Source organism: Peromyscus maniculatus, chromosome 5, assembly GCF_049852395.1.
Source record: "Peromyscus maniculatus bairdii isolate BWxNUB_F1_BW_parent chromosome 5, HU_Pman_BW_mat_3.1, whole genome shotgun sequence".
NCBI lineage: Eukaryota > Metazoa > Chordata > Mammalia > Rodentia > Cricetidae > Peromyscus > Peromyscus maniculatus.
Genome location: NC_134856.1, coordinates 122,090,064 through 122,108,895, shown reverse-complemented (window position 1 = coordinate 122,108,895; position 18,832 = coordinate 122,090,064). Strand labels below are relative to the sequence as shown.

General features: G+C 42.9%; 1 protein-coding gene across 3 annotated transcripts in view; it reads left to right on the top strand.

The window, feature by feature from the left end:
- Positions 1–2,686: 2,686 nt before the first annotated feature.
- Elovl2 (ELOVL fatty acid elongase 2) overlaps positions 2,687–18,832 on the top strand; it is a 45,172-nt gene continuing 29,026 nt past the window's right edge. The window contains exon 1 of one of the 3 annotated variants that reach the window (XM_076573221.1): positions 2,687–2,813. In XM_076573221.1, coding sequence (XP_076429336.1) covers positions 2,811–2,813 — 3 coding nt within the window. In that variant the 5' untranslated portion in view covers positions 2,687–2,810. Of the gene's footprint in view, positions 2,814–2,908; positions 3,159–4,225; positions 4,686–18,832 lie in introns of those variants that run through there. The other 2 variants (XM_006972802.4, XM_076573220.1) reach the window with 2 other exon arrangements.

Genomic DNA, 18,832 nt, shown 5'->3' with positions numbered 1-18,832 from the left:
GAATTGCCTCAATTAGATTGGCCTGTGGCCACATCTATGAAAGATCGTCTTGATTGGTGGTTGATGTTTAGAGAGAACAGCTCCTTTTGGGTGGCTTCAGTCCTGGGTAGATGAGTCTGGGATATATAAGAAAACTGGCTGAGCAAAAAGCCAGAGAGCAAGCCAGTAAGCAGCATCCCTCCATCTTTTCTGCTTCAGTGCCTCACCTGATTGCCCTCAGTGATGGACTGTGGCCTGGGAATGTAGGCCAAATACACTTTTCCCCACAATGGTTTGGGTCAGCATATTATATTACAGCAACAGAAAGCAAAGTAGAACACTGACCACAGCTGATATATGGGAATAAACATAAGTATTTAGAAGGCAGTTTGACAGCGTGTATGTTTAGCAAAACAATAGTAGCAGGTTGTCCCCTAAGGCTTCTGAATTCCCCAGATATGGGCTTTGACAAGATTTACAATCTCAGGTATGAATTCATTGCTGTGCAGTGTGCTCAGATCAAACCAGAAAGTGGTTACTTATCCCCCCCACAGCAATCATACCACTGTTGCACTAGCAGTCATCTTTTGCCTAGAATTCAGTATTGTAGTACCCAGGTCCACTTCCGGGTAAGATCAGAGAGGGGCAGTCTCTCCCAGCAGCCTGCACAGTAAGTAGTACATTCTGGCACTCTGAAAGCTACCCAGCAGGGAGGAAGATTCCAGATCAGCTCCAGCTTGATTTCTTTGTCTCTTGCAATCCAAGAGGGTTATGTCTTTAGCAATGGGGTCTTACCATCTAATTCTAGTAGGCAACCAACAAGGCTCTTCAAACCATTGAAACACCATTGGTTTTTTTTTTCATCTCCATATTCAATAATTTATTGGACAATAAAAATGTTAATTACATACAAGGAGACTAATCTTGTTTTTGTTTACCTGTGTGCTGGCTGGTTTTATGTCATCTTTACATAAATTTGAGTCATTTGGGAAGAAGAAACCTCTACTGAGAAAATGCCTCCACCAGATTAGCCTGCAGGCAAGCCTGTGGGCATTTTCTCGATGGATGATTGTTGTAAGAACACTCAGCTCACTTCAGGTAGTGCCACCCCTGGTCTGGTGGTCCTGAGTGCTCTATGGAAGCAGGCTGAGCAAGCATGAGAAGTAAGCCAGGAAGCAAGACATCTATGTGGTTTCTGACTCCAGGTTCTTGCCCTGACTTCCTTCGATGATGGACTGTGACATGAAATTGTAAGTGAGGTAAAACCCTTTCCTCCCCAAGTTGATAATGGTCCTGGGGTTTTATCACAGCAATAGAAACCCTAAGACAGGAACAAAGGTTTACTTTGGCTCATGGTTCCAAGGTATGGTCCATCATGGTTGAAAAATTATGGTAGCAAGATTGTGAGGCAGTTGATCTCATTCTGTCCAGTTAGGAAGCAGGAGAAAACAAATCCTAGTGTTTGGCTCACTTTCTCTTCATCATGTGATGGGTTTGTCTTTCCACATCATTTGAAACTCTCTGGAAACATTTTCACCGGCATGCCCAGAGGTGTGTCTCCTCGTTGGTTCTGAATCCTGTCAAGTTGACAGTAAAGAAGAACCATCACAGAAGGTGTGGAAAGAAGAGATGCTTTAGGTGAAAACCACAAAAAGGGACATCAGCCAGTGCCTACACTTCCCAGGTTTGATTACGGTGGGTCCAGGGTGGCCGTGGAGACCAAGAGAACACTGGTTCAGGATTCCGCAGGTCACCATTAGCCGTCAGTCCTCTCTAACTTCTCTCAGATACACTTCCCATGCGTGAAATGTAAGATACACAAAGAAAGAGAGAAGGAATGTATTTTCGGGTTTAAGGTTCTTAGCATTTTTATGATCACCATCTCTTTGTCCATAGAGGTACCTGATACCTGTGCATGTGTTTCAGGTTCACTGCATCAGCTGTCAAAGAAAAACACTAGCTCATTCTGAAGGAAAAATGAAAAAGTTATGTGACACACCAAGGCCTGGGATCTAATTCTCTTCACCGTTAACGAAACATTGACTAAGCCACCCGAGCCCCTGACACTGTCTGGAAGTAAGATCTGAAAAAAAATCTACCTAGACTGAATATTGGAGCTGATCTGCTCCTGATGGCACCCGAAAGGAATACAACTTATCGCTTGCTTTTTTATTTACTTACTTGAAGCGGGGGTCTCATGAGGCTCAGGTCGCTGCTAAACTCACTAAGAAGCCAAGGCTGACCTTAAACCCTTTCCTATTCCTCTTGTCTCTGTTCCCCAAGTGCTGGGATCGCAGGCATGCACCACTCACTCACGCCCCACACATACCCCGTCTCTGTAGCTACACCACCTACATCGGGCGAACCTGAGCGCCCAATTTAAATCACCTGGCTTTCGTGCCTGCCTACCCTCGCCCGGTCCCCCTCCTCCCAGGGCTGGCGGGGTCGTGGGGAGTGGAGAGCAGCGGGTGACTTTTCCAGGGGGCCTGGGTGGATGGATAGAGAGAGAGAGAGAGAGCTGCGCCTGGGCGCGTGCTCACGGCGTCAGCCGGGCTTGCACATCCCCGCCCGGCCGGCAGGGGGCGCCGCGTCGGGCGCGGAGCGGGGGCGCGCGCAGGCCTCTGGGGGGGCGCCCCGGTCTCGCTTCCCCCGAGGGCGAGCGGCGCGGGGCGGAGGAAACGGCCCGGAGCGGGCCGGGCGCGGCGCGCGCCCGAGGGGGGCGGGGAGGCGGGCGGCGCGCGGGGGCGGGGGCGAGTGACTAGCGCGGGCGGCGCGCGGCGCGGCGCAGAGGAAGGCGGCTACCCTGGACAGCGCATCGCGGCCGCGCGGCCATGGTGAGTGAGTGAGTGAGTGAGTGGGGCCGCGCGCCTCGTCCCCGGCGGGCGGGCGGCGGACGTTGGGGCCGCGGTGTGCGGGCGCGGGGCCCCCCGCCCGGGGCGCCGGCGGGTAACGGGGCGCGGGGGCGTGTCGGCGCTGCAGCCGGGGCCCAACGCTCTCCCCGAGCCGCTCGCCGAGGGTCTCCCCCCGATCGCGGAGCCAGGCGCCCGGGCACAAAGGCGGAGACGTGGGTGCTGCTGGGCTCCGAGGGAGCCGGTCCTGGGGCGGGCAGCGGTCCCCAGCCCACGGGGAGGAGCTGAGGCAGGAGGATTGCCGCGAGTTCGAGGCCAGCCTGGGCCACGGTGAGACACCCTGTCTCAAAAAATTAAATAAATAAACCACCTCCCCGCTAAAGAAAAGAAGCCCGCCAGTCCTGCGATTGTCTTCAAATCCGCATTTGTCTTCATTGGTCTTTTGTCTTGTCGCCTCCACTTCAGGGCTTGCTAAATTCGTGAAGCGCCTGTCGCTTTTCTTGCCCTAGCTGACACCAGGCAGCCCTAGATTGCCCCCCTCCTTCCACACCCTCTCTACTTGATTGAATGTCTTAGCACTAAAATTCCAGCCCAGCCGTCACTTTCTTATTCTCCCTACCTCCTTCATTTTGTTTTCTCTATTAATCAGCATGCTATAATCTGTTTCTTTATTTAGTGTATTGAATGTCTCCATCGCCAAAATGCAAATTTTGGTGAGCAGTCTTTGTCCACAGTGCGTGACATGTTTCATTTATTTAAAAAAAAAAAACAGCAAAGGAAAGTACTTTGTGCTATGCTAAGTGGGAGACAGCAGTGTCCTTGGAGTGAATCACTACAAGAACTGAACACTTGACAGAGGTGATGAGAATCTCAAGTGCCGTGTAGGACGGTGACACACTCTACTCTCGGACAGGAGGGACTCACTGATCAGAATATTGGTGGCCACCTCATGCTTCCTCTGCCACTCCAGTCTCCTGACATTCGAGTGGACAGAGCATTTTTTAGCGCTAACTGGCTCTCTGTCTCCCCCGCCTCCACCCTCACCCCATCCCGGAATCTTTGTTCCAAAGTAAACCAAGAGATTTTAGTTAGGGAAAGCTTCCATGAATATTTAACTCAATAAAGCAGTCAATGGGCATTGACTTAAAAGAGCCAACGTCGAGGAAAAGTCTTACAATTTTGTTCTGCATCGGTTGAGCTCCTTTTCAATAAGCATTTTCAAATCTGTGTCCAAATCAAGCAGTGTCACTTTTGAGAATTGGGGCAGAGAGGGGGAAAGGGTGGGGGATGGGTTCGTAAGTAAGTGGGCCAGTTGATAGACGCTTCTACAACCGAGTCAAAGATGTCTCTGCTAACTAGTCTAATGGCAAAAAATACTATTCCAGTTTCTTTTCTTCCCATTTGCACAGTGTAAATTTATGCCAGCGGTCTGTTATTGGTCTAGAGAAGTGTGTTTATTATAATCAGAGACAAACTGTCAATGCATTGCCATGGAAGATTTGAAAATGATGGAGTTAAGATTGTACACCTGGTGGTCCTCAGCTTGTCTTGTCCAGATAGAAATTAAAGCTTTGTTTTTGAAATTAAAACCAGTGAACTAAACATAAATTAATTATATTTCACTTTTTATTTCAATTTTTATCGCAGGAGATTTTACTGTTAGGATTATAGCAAAAAATAAGAAAATAAGATTTTCTTTCTTGAACTCTTTTTTTTTTTTTTTTTTTTTTGAGACAGAATCTCTTAGTTCTGGCTAGCTTCAAGATCTCAATCCTCCTGCCTCTACCTCCTGAGTGCTAGGATTACAGGATGAAGCCACTATACCAGGCACAATGTATTTTTAAGTTATCCAGCTGGGTAAGCTCAACATTTTAATTCTTTGGTAAAGGGTTGAATGAAATGCATTTCAGTTTGGGAGGTTCAAAGACTGTGGTCTGAAAAATTGCTGGAAATGTGTTAAGTCTATCTGTATCATGTATTTTAGTTGTGTTCAGAAAACAGGGACCTTCCTTCTGTTCAGGGTTATGTCAATGATGTTTTTCCTCTGCTGAACAATTAGTTGTGGTCCACTTAATTTCTTTGGTGGGGGGTGTGGAATTGTTGGGAGTTAGGTATTCACCAAGGAAAGAAGTTGCAGTGGAGACTTGTTAGCCTAAGAAAGTGAAACTGTGTGAACATTGTTGGTAATTCATCATACTTCAGAAGTCACACATTTACCTATTTTTGTTTTCAATTATGAGTAATAAGATTAGGTCATCACTAAGTCTGACAAGGAACCATTCTAATGAATTGTTACTTTCACCATTTAAAATCTAATATCTAACCATTTAGTGACTTGAGAGCATGACTTGTTTTGAAGTTGATGTGATCTGATGTCATAAGTTTGAATCTCAGCCTCACATTTAACTATGTGACCTCAGGATTTTCTTCCATAAAAAGTGATACTATGGCAGGACATTGAAGTGCATACATGTAATTCTAGTGTGTGGGGGGACTGAAGTAGGAGGGCCTGGAGATTGAGATCAACCTGGGTTAGCCATAGGACCAGCCAGAGCAATAGTGACTGTCTCAAGATACAATATTATAAGGTTTGGGGGAGGAATAAATAAGATCATGTACTTTATGAGTCCATTATATCTAATAGAAATATAACATAAAGGATATATGTGACTTTGAATTTCTGGTAGGCACATTTGAAAAAGAGACTCTGGAAAGCAATTTTAACATTTAACCCACTCTAGGCGAGTGTTACATTCACTTGCAACCAATACATAAGCTAAGGAATTTTACACATCCTTTTCACACAAAATCTTCAGTGTGTCCTGGGCATGGTGGTGCATTCTTGTAATCACAACATTTAGGAGACTGGGGTAGAAGGATTGTGAATTCAAGGCTTCCCTAGGCTATAAAAGGAAATTCTATCTGAAACAAAGAAACCTCCAATTTTTTTTTCAACATTCTAGTGTGTTTATACTCACAGCTCATTCCAGTTCAGGGTGGCTGTTGGGGCTTTAGTTGGTCATGCTTTGGAAGTCATTACACTGGACAAACAGCTCTCGACAGCAGGCACGTCAAATTCATCTCTTATCTCTGAGACCCTTTCCACTCGTGAGAGCCTCGCTGCCACCTTAGACCCAGCACGAGGCAAGGAAAGGTGCTCACCTTTCAGCCTGCGCTCGGGCTGCTGGTAATTCCACCAGCTCTCTAGGTGACTGTGTCAGAAATCTGATTCTTGGTCCAGTCTTTTCTTTCATGTTGTTTTTTGTCCAATATTCTCAGGTTTTTGTTTGAAATGTTTTCATTTTTAGTGTTTTCCTCACCTCTAATCTTTCTGCCATGTTTGTCCTTCCTACAAGGTTTCTGTTTTTGTTTTTCCCGGTCTCTTGATTTTTAATGTCTTGCCTCTACTGAGAAATGATGTTATTGAATCATTGGGCTCCACATCTCCCTATTCTTCTCTCAGTTCTTTCTCATGGTAAATCAGAATGGTTTCTATTTTGTAGTTCATTTCTAATATCCAAAGAGTCATAATTACTTTAAGTAACAGCCTGGTATTAAAGTGATCCATCCAAGAAAAGAAAAGGAAAATAAGCCACAGAAAGAAAAAAAGTAAAACTGATCCTGAAAAACATTTTTATAACTTTATTTTGAACATGAGCTTCATTTAATCTTTCAAGAGAAATCAGTGGCTCCAATTATTAATAGTGACGACCATGACAGTGGTGACCTCCCACTGAGTGATGCTGGTGGGAAGCAGAGAAGGCACAACACAGACACAGGACACTGGACAGGTGGTCAGGAAACCCGGCTTCAGTGCTGGCTGGATGGCCACTGGTTCTGTCCCTCGGGCAGGTCACTCTGACACACTGTTTACCAACTTGCTAAGTGGGGTTAATCTTTTGCATATGATTATTTTGTTAACATCAGATGGGACCCAGCCAGGGCTCTTCCCTGCAGAGTCGTGGATCTGTCTTCTTCCACCACTGTGATTAGATCTATAAGCATGCTGCTGAAAGCGGAGCCTGCCTATCTTCTCCATATACACCTCAGTACAACTACTAACAGTCCACTCAAGTGCTCGTGGCCCCTTCTAATCCTATACTTACTAATGGTGTCTTTTGTCTTTGTGTCTCTTACTGAATTCAAACTTCCAGAGGACAGATGTTGTCTGTGTTCAGTAATAGTGAACTAATGTTCACTATTAGGTGATCCTCCTAGGGATGATGCTAGCATATCATAGGCATGAAACATTATTGTAGGTTGAGCATGTGAAGGCCAGAACTCCTGATTCCCACCACACTGCTTTTCCTCCATTATCTGTAAGGGTCTATTGAGGAATAATCATTTGCTTTGCAGAAACACAGTACATTCCTCCAGCCAGTGGCATGCAATAGCATTCAGCAACATTTGCTTTACCAAAGGGCAGCCAGGCCTGTGCCTGTGTTGTATTTAATAAGCTATCATCTATGTATCATCCTGGAGCTGCATTTGCATTTCACAGTCATATTTGTGATCATACTATTACTTTAAAAAACAAAATCTAATCATAAATTCTTCCTGAAACTAAAACATGCATTTCAGTAATTGTATCTAATAATGTACTTTGTAAAAGAGGCCAGGTTATATTCTTATTTATACGTAATGAAATTTATAGTGTTACTTTTTTTACTGAAATTAAAAATGAATATTTTCTTAATATAGACAAAGCTGTGATCTATGAATTTTCTGGTAGCTTTTCACTTCACATATATTTGTGGTAGTTGGCCATTTAATTATAACTTAAATACACTGTCGGCAGGGGAGATAGTGGTCAGTAAAGAGATGCTGGGTCAGCAAGAGGACTTGAATCCAGATTCCTGGCACCACATAGAAACCAACAATCCAAAGCTAGGCATGGTGCAGAACATTGTAATCTTAGTACTGAGGGGGCAGAGACAAGAAGATCCATGGGCTTGCTGTCCAGCCAATCTAGCTGCATTGGAAAGCTCCAGATTCAGTGACAGACTCTGACTCCAAACGTGGGAGGGAGCATATTCTCAGTGTGCATCCCTAGAATGACATGAGCCCCTGCCCATGCTGCAAGTATAGCAATACTATTTTGTATTAGTGAATATTTAATATTTGTACTCATTTAAACGTAATTAGGCTTTACTATAGCTAAAACATTAGATGGTTTTCAGTGCATTTTTATACATACTATTTTGAAGTTTCCCTCATAAGAAAGTGAATCCTACAACACTAAGCTTACATCATAGGTAAGAAAATTGAGTGTCAAAGAAGATAATTTGTTCAAGGTCACATGCAGAGGTACCTTTTTCATTCCTCCATAGTGCCTTATCCACTAGCCAATATGAGTGGACCTTCTTACACATTTATAAAAAGTCAATATTTAATGTCAGTATGGTCCCATTTTTATACACAGAACGATAAAGCAAGTAACTTTCCCGTGTAGTTTCCACCCCATGAGTTACACACATGGATACGCATATGGATGCCTATGCAGGCTGAACATTCTCTGAAATGCTTCTTAACAGAGGTAGCTTGGATTTTAGGTTTTTTTTTTTTTCTCAAGATTTTGAAGTATTTGTAAACACAAATCCTAACACAATGACATATCTTGAGCAAGGTAATTCTAAACACAGAATTTATTTATTTTTCATAACACATCTTGTATACAACCTAAAGGCTCTTTTACACATTTTTTTTTGGGGGGGGGTTTCGAGACAGAGTTTCTCTGTGTAGCTTTGCGCCTTTCCTGGGACTCACTTGGTAGTCCAGGCTGGCCTGGAACTCATAGAGATCCGCCTGCCTCTGCCTCCCGAGTGCTGGGATTAAAGGCGTGAGCCACCACCCCCCGGCTCTTTTACACATTTTAATATACTTATGTTTTGACTGTAGCATGAGGTCAGGTATGGAATATTCTACTGTGGCATTATGTCAGTACTCAAAATGTTTGATAGTCAACCTGAATATGTGTGCATACATACACACACATTTAAATATTAAATATGTAAACATTAAAGTTTCATTTCATATATACAAGATCCGGAACATACAAGTGTTACTTATATAACAGGAGCACCCATATAGTAGATGAGTAGCTTTCAAACGTCAGGTAGTCTCTGGTTTGATTAGAATGCCTATAATATTAAGACCACCAGAAATAACAACAGCAGCTTTGCATATTTTATGTCTTAAGAGTTTATCATTTGGTTTTAATTGCAGTGCTTTAAATATGTAATTATATTGTATCTTTCATGTGTTTAGGCAGAACTTGATTTGTGAGATCTTTGAATTCTGTAGGTATTAGGACTACTTGGAAACCCTTATTTAGTTGACAGGGTCAGAACACTTATTGGCCATCACACTAAGGAGTTAGATTTAAATTAACTTGCACCTTTAAAGATGAATGTGTCTGTATTGCAGAAACACTGTTTGTTCAGTTCAGTTCTGTTCTGTTTTGAGATAGGATCTCACTTTATAAGCCAGGCTGGCCTGGAACTTACCACTCTACCTCAGCCTCCTGAGTGCTGGGATAAGAGATGTGCACACCATGACTAGCAAGCTGTTTTCAGCATTCACTTCAGCTGGCTTTCCTCTCTGTGTCCGGAAAAAGAAGCATCTTGTGTGCCTGATCCCCCCTGCTCCTGTTCTTAGCGCCTTCCTTAAACTGCCCGAGGGAGAACACTCAGACCCATGGATTTCTTGGCTTAGAAGTCAGATTCCATAGCCCTTGGTAAGTCAGTGGTGAATTCAGCTTGAGCGGGAGGGCAGATTTAGCTCTGGAGAAATGCCGCTAGGGCACCCCATCCTAACTGTTCCAGGGGGTTCTTTCACATCCTACTCCAGAGGCTGAGCAGTTGTGATTCCTTTGTATCGTCAATACACTCAGCCCCCTTCTGGCCTTTTTTGTGTGTTCTGACTCCTAAAAAGAAATGGCATTCATCACAAGTCATTTTGCAATTTACAGCCTGAAGTTTGTTTCAAATGCCAAGCACAAAGCAGCCACAACTAGTAACTTTTGTGAGCCATGTTTCTCGTTAAATAGTTGTAGGCTCAGCCACCAGCCACTTGAAAAGTTCTGCCACTGTTGCTAGACGATGTCAAGTTCATTTTGCAAATTAGGTTAACTGGCTCCTAAGTTTCTTTCCTCTTCCAATTTAAAAAGGGAGTGGAAAAGTCCCTGGGTTAGGACTTTCTGCAGAGAACTCTTAATCTTATCAGCACTTGCCTCCTATGGCAGAACAAGCCTTTGGGACAACAGTCCTCAGTGCAGACTTTGGAATGAATAGTTTGCTCTTCTTTGAAAAAATAAAATCTGCTCTCTGTATTGAGTAACTTACTCTTTTAAAACTGGTTTCAAAGAAACCTACAAATGTCTGTCTCCTGAGGGAAGAGCCTGGGATCTGCATGCCAGGAATCAAGTGCACACAAATTTGAAACCTAGTGCTCTGGAGCTGAAACCAAGAGGGGTACTTGTTGTAAAAATGTTCAGTGTGTGCCTCAAGGAGTTGGGTGGGATTCACCTGGACTGTGACTGAGTCGGTTTTGGTGTGTGGGAAGACAATGTGTAGAGCTGACTAGAGCCTCACAGGCAGAGGAAATGTCCAGTAAGGCGACAGAAGGTAAAGGATTTGAGAAATGTCATCCTGGGAGTACTTTGTGGACAAGGCTGTGTCTTCACAGAGCCTAGTTCATGCTAGGATAGTTCAGTGAATGCTTTAACGTGGACAGTTGTGGGCTTTGTGACAGGGAGAGATGAATCAGGCCAGGTTTGGACGAGTGCTAAACTTGAGAGTAAGATGTAGGTAAGATTTTGAAGGAGGTAGAGAAGGGTAGTTGTGTGAGAAAGAGGCATTCTGTAGGAAGGTTAACCTAGTTACTCTCCAATCCAAGGCTCTGAGCATCTGGACATGGGGCTTAGCTAATAACATGTTGATTCTTTTCACTAGTTTTCATTAGTTTTTAAAAATCCTCTCTTCAGTTCCATACTCTTGGGTTCAGTTCCTCGGTCTCTGTGTCCCCCAAGTTGTTTAGCCATGTGAAGCTCAGCATTCTCATCTCTAGAATGGAATACATAGTGAAGACGAGCTCAGATGGGTAGACAGTGATTGCTTACTGAAGCTTGGGCATCTCCAACTTTACAGCTGTCTTTACAGCTGTGACTTCCTGTATGCATGAATTAGAGAGGTTTTCAACTGTCTTGATTAATTTAAACACATTTACATTTAAAAAGAACCTTACATCCCTATGAGGATGGATGTTAAATTTAACATTCAGGATTTCCCAAGCCCCCACCCCAGAAGAATGAAAATGTGGGAAGGTTTCATTGGCTCATCCTCAGATCCCTGAGGCTACAAAAATTCTATTCAAGTAATTGATGAAAGAGGAAAACCTGAAACACAGCTTGCATGTGCATTTAAAAAAAACCATTTTCTTACTGAGTGATGATTCTCCCTGTAAAGGCTCTCATGTCATAGCAAAGTGCCTGCTTTTCTAAAACTGCCATGGATTTGAATAACAGCTTTAGGCAATCCAAAGAGCCTCCTGTAATCAGATTAAGCCATAGCTATTTGCTCAACCACCCACATCAAATTGCCTGACTTGAGCTTCTTAATGGTGCTTAGCCTAAGGCCTTAGCCCCTAAAAACACTCTACTCAAGAATATTTCTTCCATCTCTGCCTTTCCCAATGCATCCTCATTCCTTCAGTTACTAAATCTAAGCATAGCAAATAATTGGATTTGTGTGTTATAGAGAAAGAATGCATTGCTTCTCTTGTCTATCAGTTTAGAGCTAATGAAAATAGGCGAGACATTGAAGAATAAATAAGTGGAGAATGAAAGACTGTGTTATCTAGGCGGGATCATTGGAAATGCAGTTTGCAAGTACTGGGACCCAGCCTGGCTGGAGTGAGTTTACTATGGAAGGCACTGGTGGAAGACAGGTTTGGTGGGGGGATGACTTTGAACCATGCAGCCTGAAGTTTCTGGGTCCCTGGGTAAAGTCTGCACTGCCCTCTAACATAGCGCTTCACGCTTCACTTTTTGGTAGAGTGACTCAGTCTGCCATGGCTTGACTCTCTATCCACCCCCTTTCAAGTAAAATGCATCACACGCACACACCTTGTTTGTCATTAGCCCCAACCCTAAAACTGTGAAATACAACACCACATGTTTGTTTGGTATGTTAGTACAGAAACACATCCCAGCATCATCTGTTTAGTTGATAACTTGTTAATGCTTGCTTTAAAAAAAAAAATCTCTACCACCCAGTCTGTAAGAGTGAGCATTTCCCCTGCCATCTCTACTGCTGATTCCAGACCACAATAGGAGACACACGACACGGAGAATACTGTTTGATAAACAGACTTGTAGCTTTCCGGTGTTTGAGGATACCAAGACTCAAGAGTCTAGTTATAAATTCAGAATCGTAAAAACAAGTGCTAAAGTAGCCCTGCTTGCTAGTGGCAGGGGAATCCTGAAACCTGGATTTTGTAATTTGTAACTAACAAGTGGTGGACCGGGGACTCAAACTCCCTTCATGTCTGTGTTTCTTGTCTTCTCCAGACCATTGCTTGTGGTGTCGTGTCTATCTGCTTTTCTCGTGACCCTGATGAGGAGTTTGTTTATTTATATTAATTATTCAGTTTGTTTGCTTGACAAACATTGCATTAAAAGTTCTCAAACTGAGGCCCGGCGGCGGCGGTGCATGCCTTTAATCCCAGCACTCGGGAGGCAGAGGCAGGCGGATCTCTGTGAGTTTGAGGCCAGCCTGGTCTACAGAGCGAGTTCCAGGAAAGGCGCAAAGCTACACAGAGAAACCCTGTCTCGAAAAACCTAAATAAATAAAAGCTCTCAAACTGACTTTTCCCTAAAACAGAGAGTGTCTTTAAGGAGGCAGAGAAGGGGGCACTTAGCGTATTTGTTTGCTTTATTTTTGAGACAGACTAGTCCAGGCTGACCTTAAACTCACAAGGTAGTTGAGGGAGTGACCTTGAACACCCGACCCTCCTGCCACCACCTCCCAAGTGCTTGGATTCCAAGCATGTGCCACACACCTGGCTTGATTTAACATATTTGTAAAGAAATTCTGAATTTCCTTCAATGACTTTAATACTGTTTTCCACTAGATGCTATTTCCTTGGAATTCATTTATGTGACAAATACTTATGATAATTATTTGCTTCATATTTATTCACATGGTAGGTATCTCAATTCATGTTTGTGGACCATACGATAAATATGGACTCTACATAAAGATTATAACAAATAGCATATGAGAAGGTAGATGCCCTATGGATAAAACTGTAGAGCAGGATGAGACGGGCATGCTGTAGACAGAGGGAAGCTTGTTAGTGTGACTAGGAATTGGGCATTTTTTTTCAAACAATGTATCATTAGAGAAGAGATATTTAAAGAATACTTTTACTCATGAGTCATTTTTTTTTTTTGGCTTTTTATTTGGTGGAGTTCTTCACAGAGAATTATTTTTTTGTAGTAATTGGACTTTTAGTATCAGAAAATAATATACACACTACTTTGAGGAATGTAGAACCAAGTGTTGCATGTACACATGCAAACATTATATTTATTTGGGCGTGCCCACTTGGTTCTAGACTTCTTACATCCTGCAATAGTGATTCCTTAGTTTAAGTCATTTCAAAAGAATATATTAGGCCGGGCGGTGGTGGCGCACGCCTTTAATCCCAGCACTTGGGAGGCAGAGCCAGGCGGATCTCTGTGAGTTCGAGGCCAGCCTGGGCTACCAAGTGAGTTCCAGGAAAGGCGCAAAGCTACACAGAGAAACCCTGTCTCGAAAAACCAAAAAAAAAAAAAAAAAAAAAAAAAAAAGAATATATTAGTTTCAGGAAAGTGTAGTAAAAAACAAAAATAAACAAAATTCACTGCACCAAAATTTAACTGTCACTTTAGCCATTTGGAACGTTCAATATTTGATTTTATTCATTTAAAAATTTAAATTATGTGTATGTGTGTATGGAGATGGGAAGGGGTGTATGCATGTGTGCAGTCACTCAAAGAGCCCAGAAGAGGGCGTTGGATCCTCTGGAGTTGCAGTGGATGTGAGCCTCCTGACGTGGATGCTGGCAACTGGACTTGAGTCTTTGCAGGGGTAGTACACATTCTTTTTAACTATGAAGCTGTCTCTTCAGCCCCCTTTTAGGTTTTTAAATTGTAATTATGTGTATGTGTAACGTAGATGTCCAATATTTTAATGGACTCACAAAAATAAAACGAAAAAAGTCTTCACGGAGGAATGTTGTCAGCACTTTTCCTTCCAGAAGTTAATCTGAGTACTTGACCTTTGTGTTAGCAAACTCCTTTTCTAAACAAAGTGTTAACATAGGCCAGCTCACTAGCAGAAGGGATATCTTGAAAACTGTACACTTTGCAGTCATTTGTGGCATGTTTATGTATTGTGAAAAATGTATGATATTTGAAATTCCTGAGACTTGATGTACATCATAGAAAAATAGTTTACATTAGATTTTTGTGCACTGTACAGACCCAACTTAGTCTTTTCTACTTTTCAACACTTTGGAAGCAAATTGTGTAGAGATGTGAGAATTAGTTTATGCAGCCACTTGGGAAACAAAATTCTGTGGTTTTAATGGCTTGCTGGGAAACTTTTCTTAGGGCCTTCAAGTGCCTTCATGGCTCAGACCTCCAGTAAGAAGCAGGTAGACAAGTGCATACATCCACAGCCATGGCCAAGCCGAAGCACAGGAATGGGGACATCTCCAGCATGTTGACAAATCGACCTGACTTCTGGTCATGAGGATCACAGGAAGGAGCATCCTTGGTTTTGTTCTAGCGGCATGGAAAGTTCCAAATAGACAACCAAATGAGGCAAGCAGAAGGGGAAAGATGGGCAGGTGTTGGTCTTAATAAGGGTAGTGTTCAGAACATGGAACTGTGCTGAGACAATCAGGTCTCCCCCTGACACTGTGAATTCTAGATCATTAAAAGGCTAAAGAAAAATGAAACATTAAAACTATTGGCAAATAGAGGGTATGGTATGGGTAATTTCTTGGCACAGAACATAATATATGATGTTTAGGCTGTGACTATAGGTCAATGGTAGGGTGTGCTTGGCATGGATGAGGAGATACCATAGGCCAAGCTTTAAAAAATGAGGATAGCTAGAAGGGATTGCAGTGAACATAACAAAAAGGTAGCATGCAGGACACACGATGACTTTGAAGCAAGAGGACAAGCAACCATGAGAAGCATGGGGTGATGGTCATGGAAATAACAGCTCACTGAAGAGGAGGCTTTCGTAGTATGCTGATAAATGTGTAAAGACACGCACAACTCTGGCAGTAATGTGGAAATGCAAACTGATACCACTTCCTACCCATGAACTTGACAAAGATTAAAAACAGACAGCGGCAAATTTCACAAATATTATAGAGCAGTGTGGTAGGTTTCACAAAAATTTAAAAAATGCATTTCCTAAACAGCATAGCAGTTTCACAACTAGATTTTCCCCCATAGAAACTTTTACTTATGGGTATTAGAGATTTTTATAAAGCATCATTTTTGTAATAACAGAAAATTATAACTAAACTATCCATCAGGAAATAAGTAATGTGTTAGATTCCTATGGTAAAATGCAGCCTGTGGATGAATGAACTAGATTGTAGGTTTCACTGTGAACAGATGCCATCAATCCTGAATGACAGAACAAGCTACAGAAACAAGTAGATGACCTATACAGAGTGTGTAAAGCCTCCAAAAGCACAAGCTGCTCTTTGTGACTGTCACATCAGGTCTGTCTGTCACAGGGACCCAGGCTGAGGAGTTGAGCAAAAGGAAATCATTACTGTGAATTCACTGCTTCATTACTGTGTTCTTATCTTCATGTTTAGCCTATCAGAGACTCAAACAATTGCTGAATTAATGTTGAGAGATTTGAAGCAAATATGACTGAATTTAAGCACATGCATGTGATATATTGTTTGTGTATGCATGCATGCATATGCACATGTGTGCATGCATGTGTGGAGGTCAGAGATCGACTTCAAGTATTGTTCCTCAAGGAGCTGTTTTTGAGATATGGTCTTGGTTTTTGAGATATGTTTCTCACTGACCTGGAACACACCAAGCAGGCTAGTCTGGCTGACCAGCAAGTTCCAGGGATCTGTCTGTCTTGCCTCCCTAGTGCTGGGATTACAAATGGGACTACCACACCTGGTCACTTTACTGGCTGGACTATCACCCCAACCCTGACATATTTTATTTTCTACATTTTAATACATTTGTATCTTTCTGTCAAGTTAAAATTTAAATTTAGACACTGCCAAGTTTAAATTTGGGATCTGTGTTAGTGCCTGAGGTCCAAGGTCAGCTCCATATGAGCGTATCCAAGAAGGGTGAGTCACAGGCCAGGAGACTGACTTTTGTTTCCTTAGACCCTAGTCTGGTCTCTTGGCCAAATCAACATCTGAAGGGACATTTTAGAAACTGAAAGATATGGTCAACAGTGGGAAAATATAAGCTGATTGTTCCCTATATGGAAAGTGAGTGACCAGATACACAAGCAACTAATCTCGTCTTCTCAGCAATAAGAGCCATCCTTGTTGGCACTCACTTCCACATCGTGAGGGGAGTTGGTTACTGACAGGGAAACTGAGGTAAGCTGTGGAGAGAAATGTCATGGAACAAGGAGAACTTTTGTGCTCAAATTGCACGGCATAAATATTTGTGCTTTACAACTTTGAATTCATGTCAGGGAGTCATGTCCTCTCTCCTTTCTCTTCCACAATGAACTTTTCCACTCAGTGTTGGTTTTGAGACACTTAGGCCTGCCTTCTCCAGTTCACCTGGAGAACTGGGAATGTGGTGTCTTAGTGGTAGAACACTTACCTACCAGGCACAGGACCCTGGATTTGAGGCCAGCACCAAAAGATAAAACAACAAAACACTTCAACTGGAATGCCTGCTTCTCCTTATTAAACCACTGCATTTCCCTTTTAATTAAGAAGGCCATCACTGGCCAGGCAGTGGTGGCGCACGCCTTTAATCCCAGCACTCGGGAGGCAGAGACAGGCGGATCTCTGTGAGTTCGAGGCCAGCCTGGGCTACCAAGTGAGCTCCAGGAAAGGCGCAAAGCTACACAGAGAAACCCTGTCTCGAAAAAACCAAAAAAAAAAAAAAAAAAAAAGAAGGCCATCACTGTTGAGGACTCAGAAGGTAAAAGCACTCACTTGCCACACAACCTTGATGACCTGAGTTTAATCCCTAGAACCCATGTAAGGTGGGAGGAGAAAACTGACTCTGTAGAGTTGTCCTCTGACCTCCACACAGCTCCATGGCAGGCACATGCCACAACATACATACACACACACACACTGGAAGGTCATCACTTTTGAGACAGGTTACTTAAAGGATATTCCTGTTCTATAATGTCACTCCTTTTAGTATTCAATTAAGGTGGCAGTGGAGTTGTGAGGCAGAGGCAGTGTGCTCCACATTGGGATTTGAAAATGCAGAACACTTAGTTCCGGTCTCTTCTGTACCAACTTTGTGTCTTGAGCTGTCATAGATGGCTTTACAAACATGCAATTATTTAATATTCCAGCCATGCTGTTGTGAGATGTTTATTTTCATCTCACAGAGAGCGAAGGGACCACTCAGGTTGTTTCCCCCAAGAGTGTGCTCTTCATGTGAAAGCCATAGCCACACCTGTTCTTTGCATTGACACATGGTGTGCCATGCTGTGTCCTCTGTAGCTCAGGTGACCATCTCACAAATACTCAATTCCAGACTGTCCCAAAAAAAACACACATGGAAGGGTGGTGAGAATTGGCATTCCTGCAGACAATAGTAGCTTTTTGCTGTGAATGGAGTAGTGTGGTTTCCTTGCCTAAGCCTCACTTACCTTACTTGTCACCAACAATGCCTGTCTTACAGAGTAGGGACTTGAATGCACTGGTAGCCTGTATTACACCCAGTGTGAACAAACCATGGCCACTTTCATTTGGTGTTACGTTATCAGTCATATGTGTGTCCTATATAAAATGAGGACATAAGTGACAGTAATTCTGGAATTAGGAGTTTTTGATACCTTGTCTTAAAATGAACAAAATATAGAAAGTAGGGTCCTGACAGTTCTAAATAGCTAACATGGGAAAATTAATCTTTCTTCACCAGTGGAAATGTGGAAAGGAGAGGAAATCCTACAAGTATTAGTGCATTTCAGGGGCACCCAACTCATCTGATGAGATGGTTGCTCTGGGCCGGATCCCTGCTTGCTTCTAGTTAACAGTAATTCCTCTGTGGTAAGCAGAAGGGTCAGAAAAATGAATCGAGGCCGTGGCTTATCATGGAAGATATGGATATGCTTTTCTAGGGTAGTGTATTTTAATCTACTATAGAGTTAAAATGCTACATCCAGATCCAAAGCTAGGAACCAAATCCCCAAGGAAGAAACAGCCTCTAAGAGAAGCAATGGAGTTACAGGGGAACTCTCTCGTTGTCATTCGCTTGATGGATGTGAGTAAAATGTGTGTCTATCACCCCTGCCCCACACCTAATCCTAATTAGATCCATTGGAAGGAAGAATGTTAGGGGAGAGTTTGAGACTCAGGGAAATGGAATTGGTTCTCTCAATAGAAATACAGTGTTTAGAATATAACAGAGTTGATTGTTCTGCCACATTCTTGGGGTATTCACTTACGTTGTTGACAACTAGAGTGAATCCAGAAGCAAATGTTGGTCAGGCATGGTAACACTTGTCCAAAATCCCAGAATTCTGGAGGTGGAGGCAGGAGGATCTCCTTGAGTTTGAGGTCAGCCTGGATTACATAGTGAGACCCTGTCTTAAAAAACAAAAAAACAACTGAAGGGAATGCTCTAGAACAGTGGTTCTCAACTTTCCTAATGCTGATAACCTTTAATACAGTTCCTCATGTTGTCGCAACCTCCAACCATAAAACTATTTTGTGGTACTTCATAACTAATTTTGCTACTGTTGTGAATT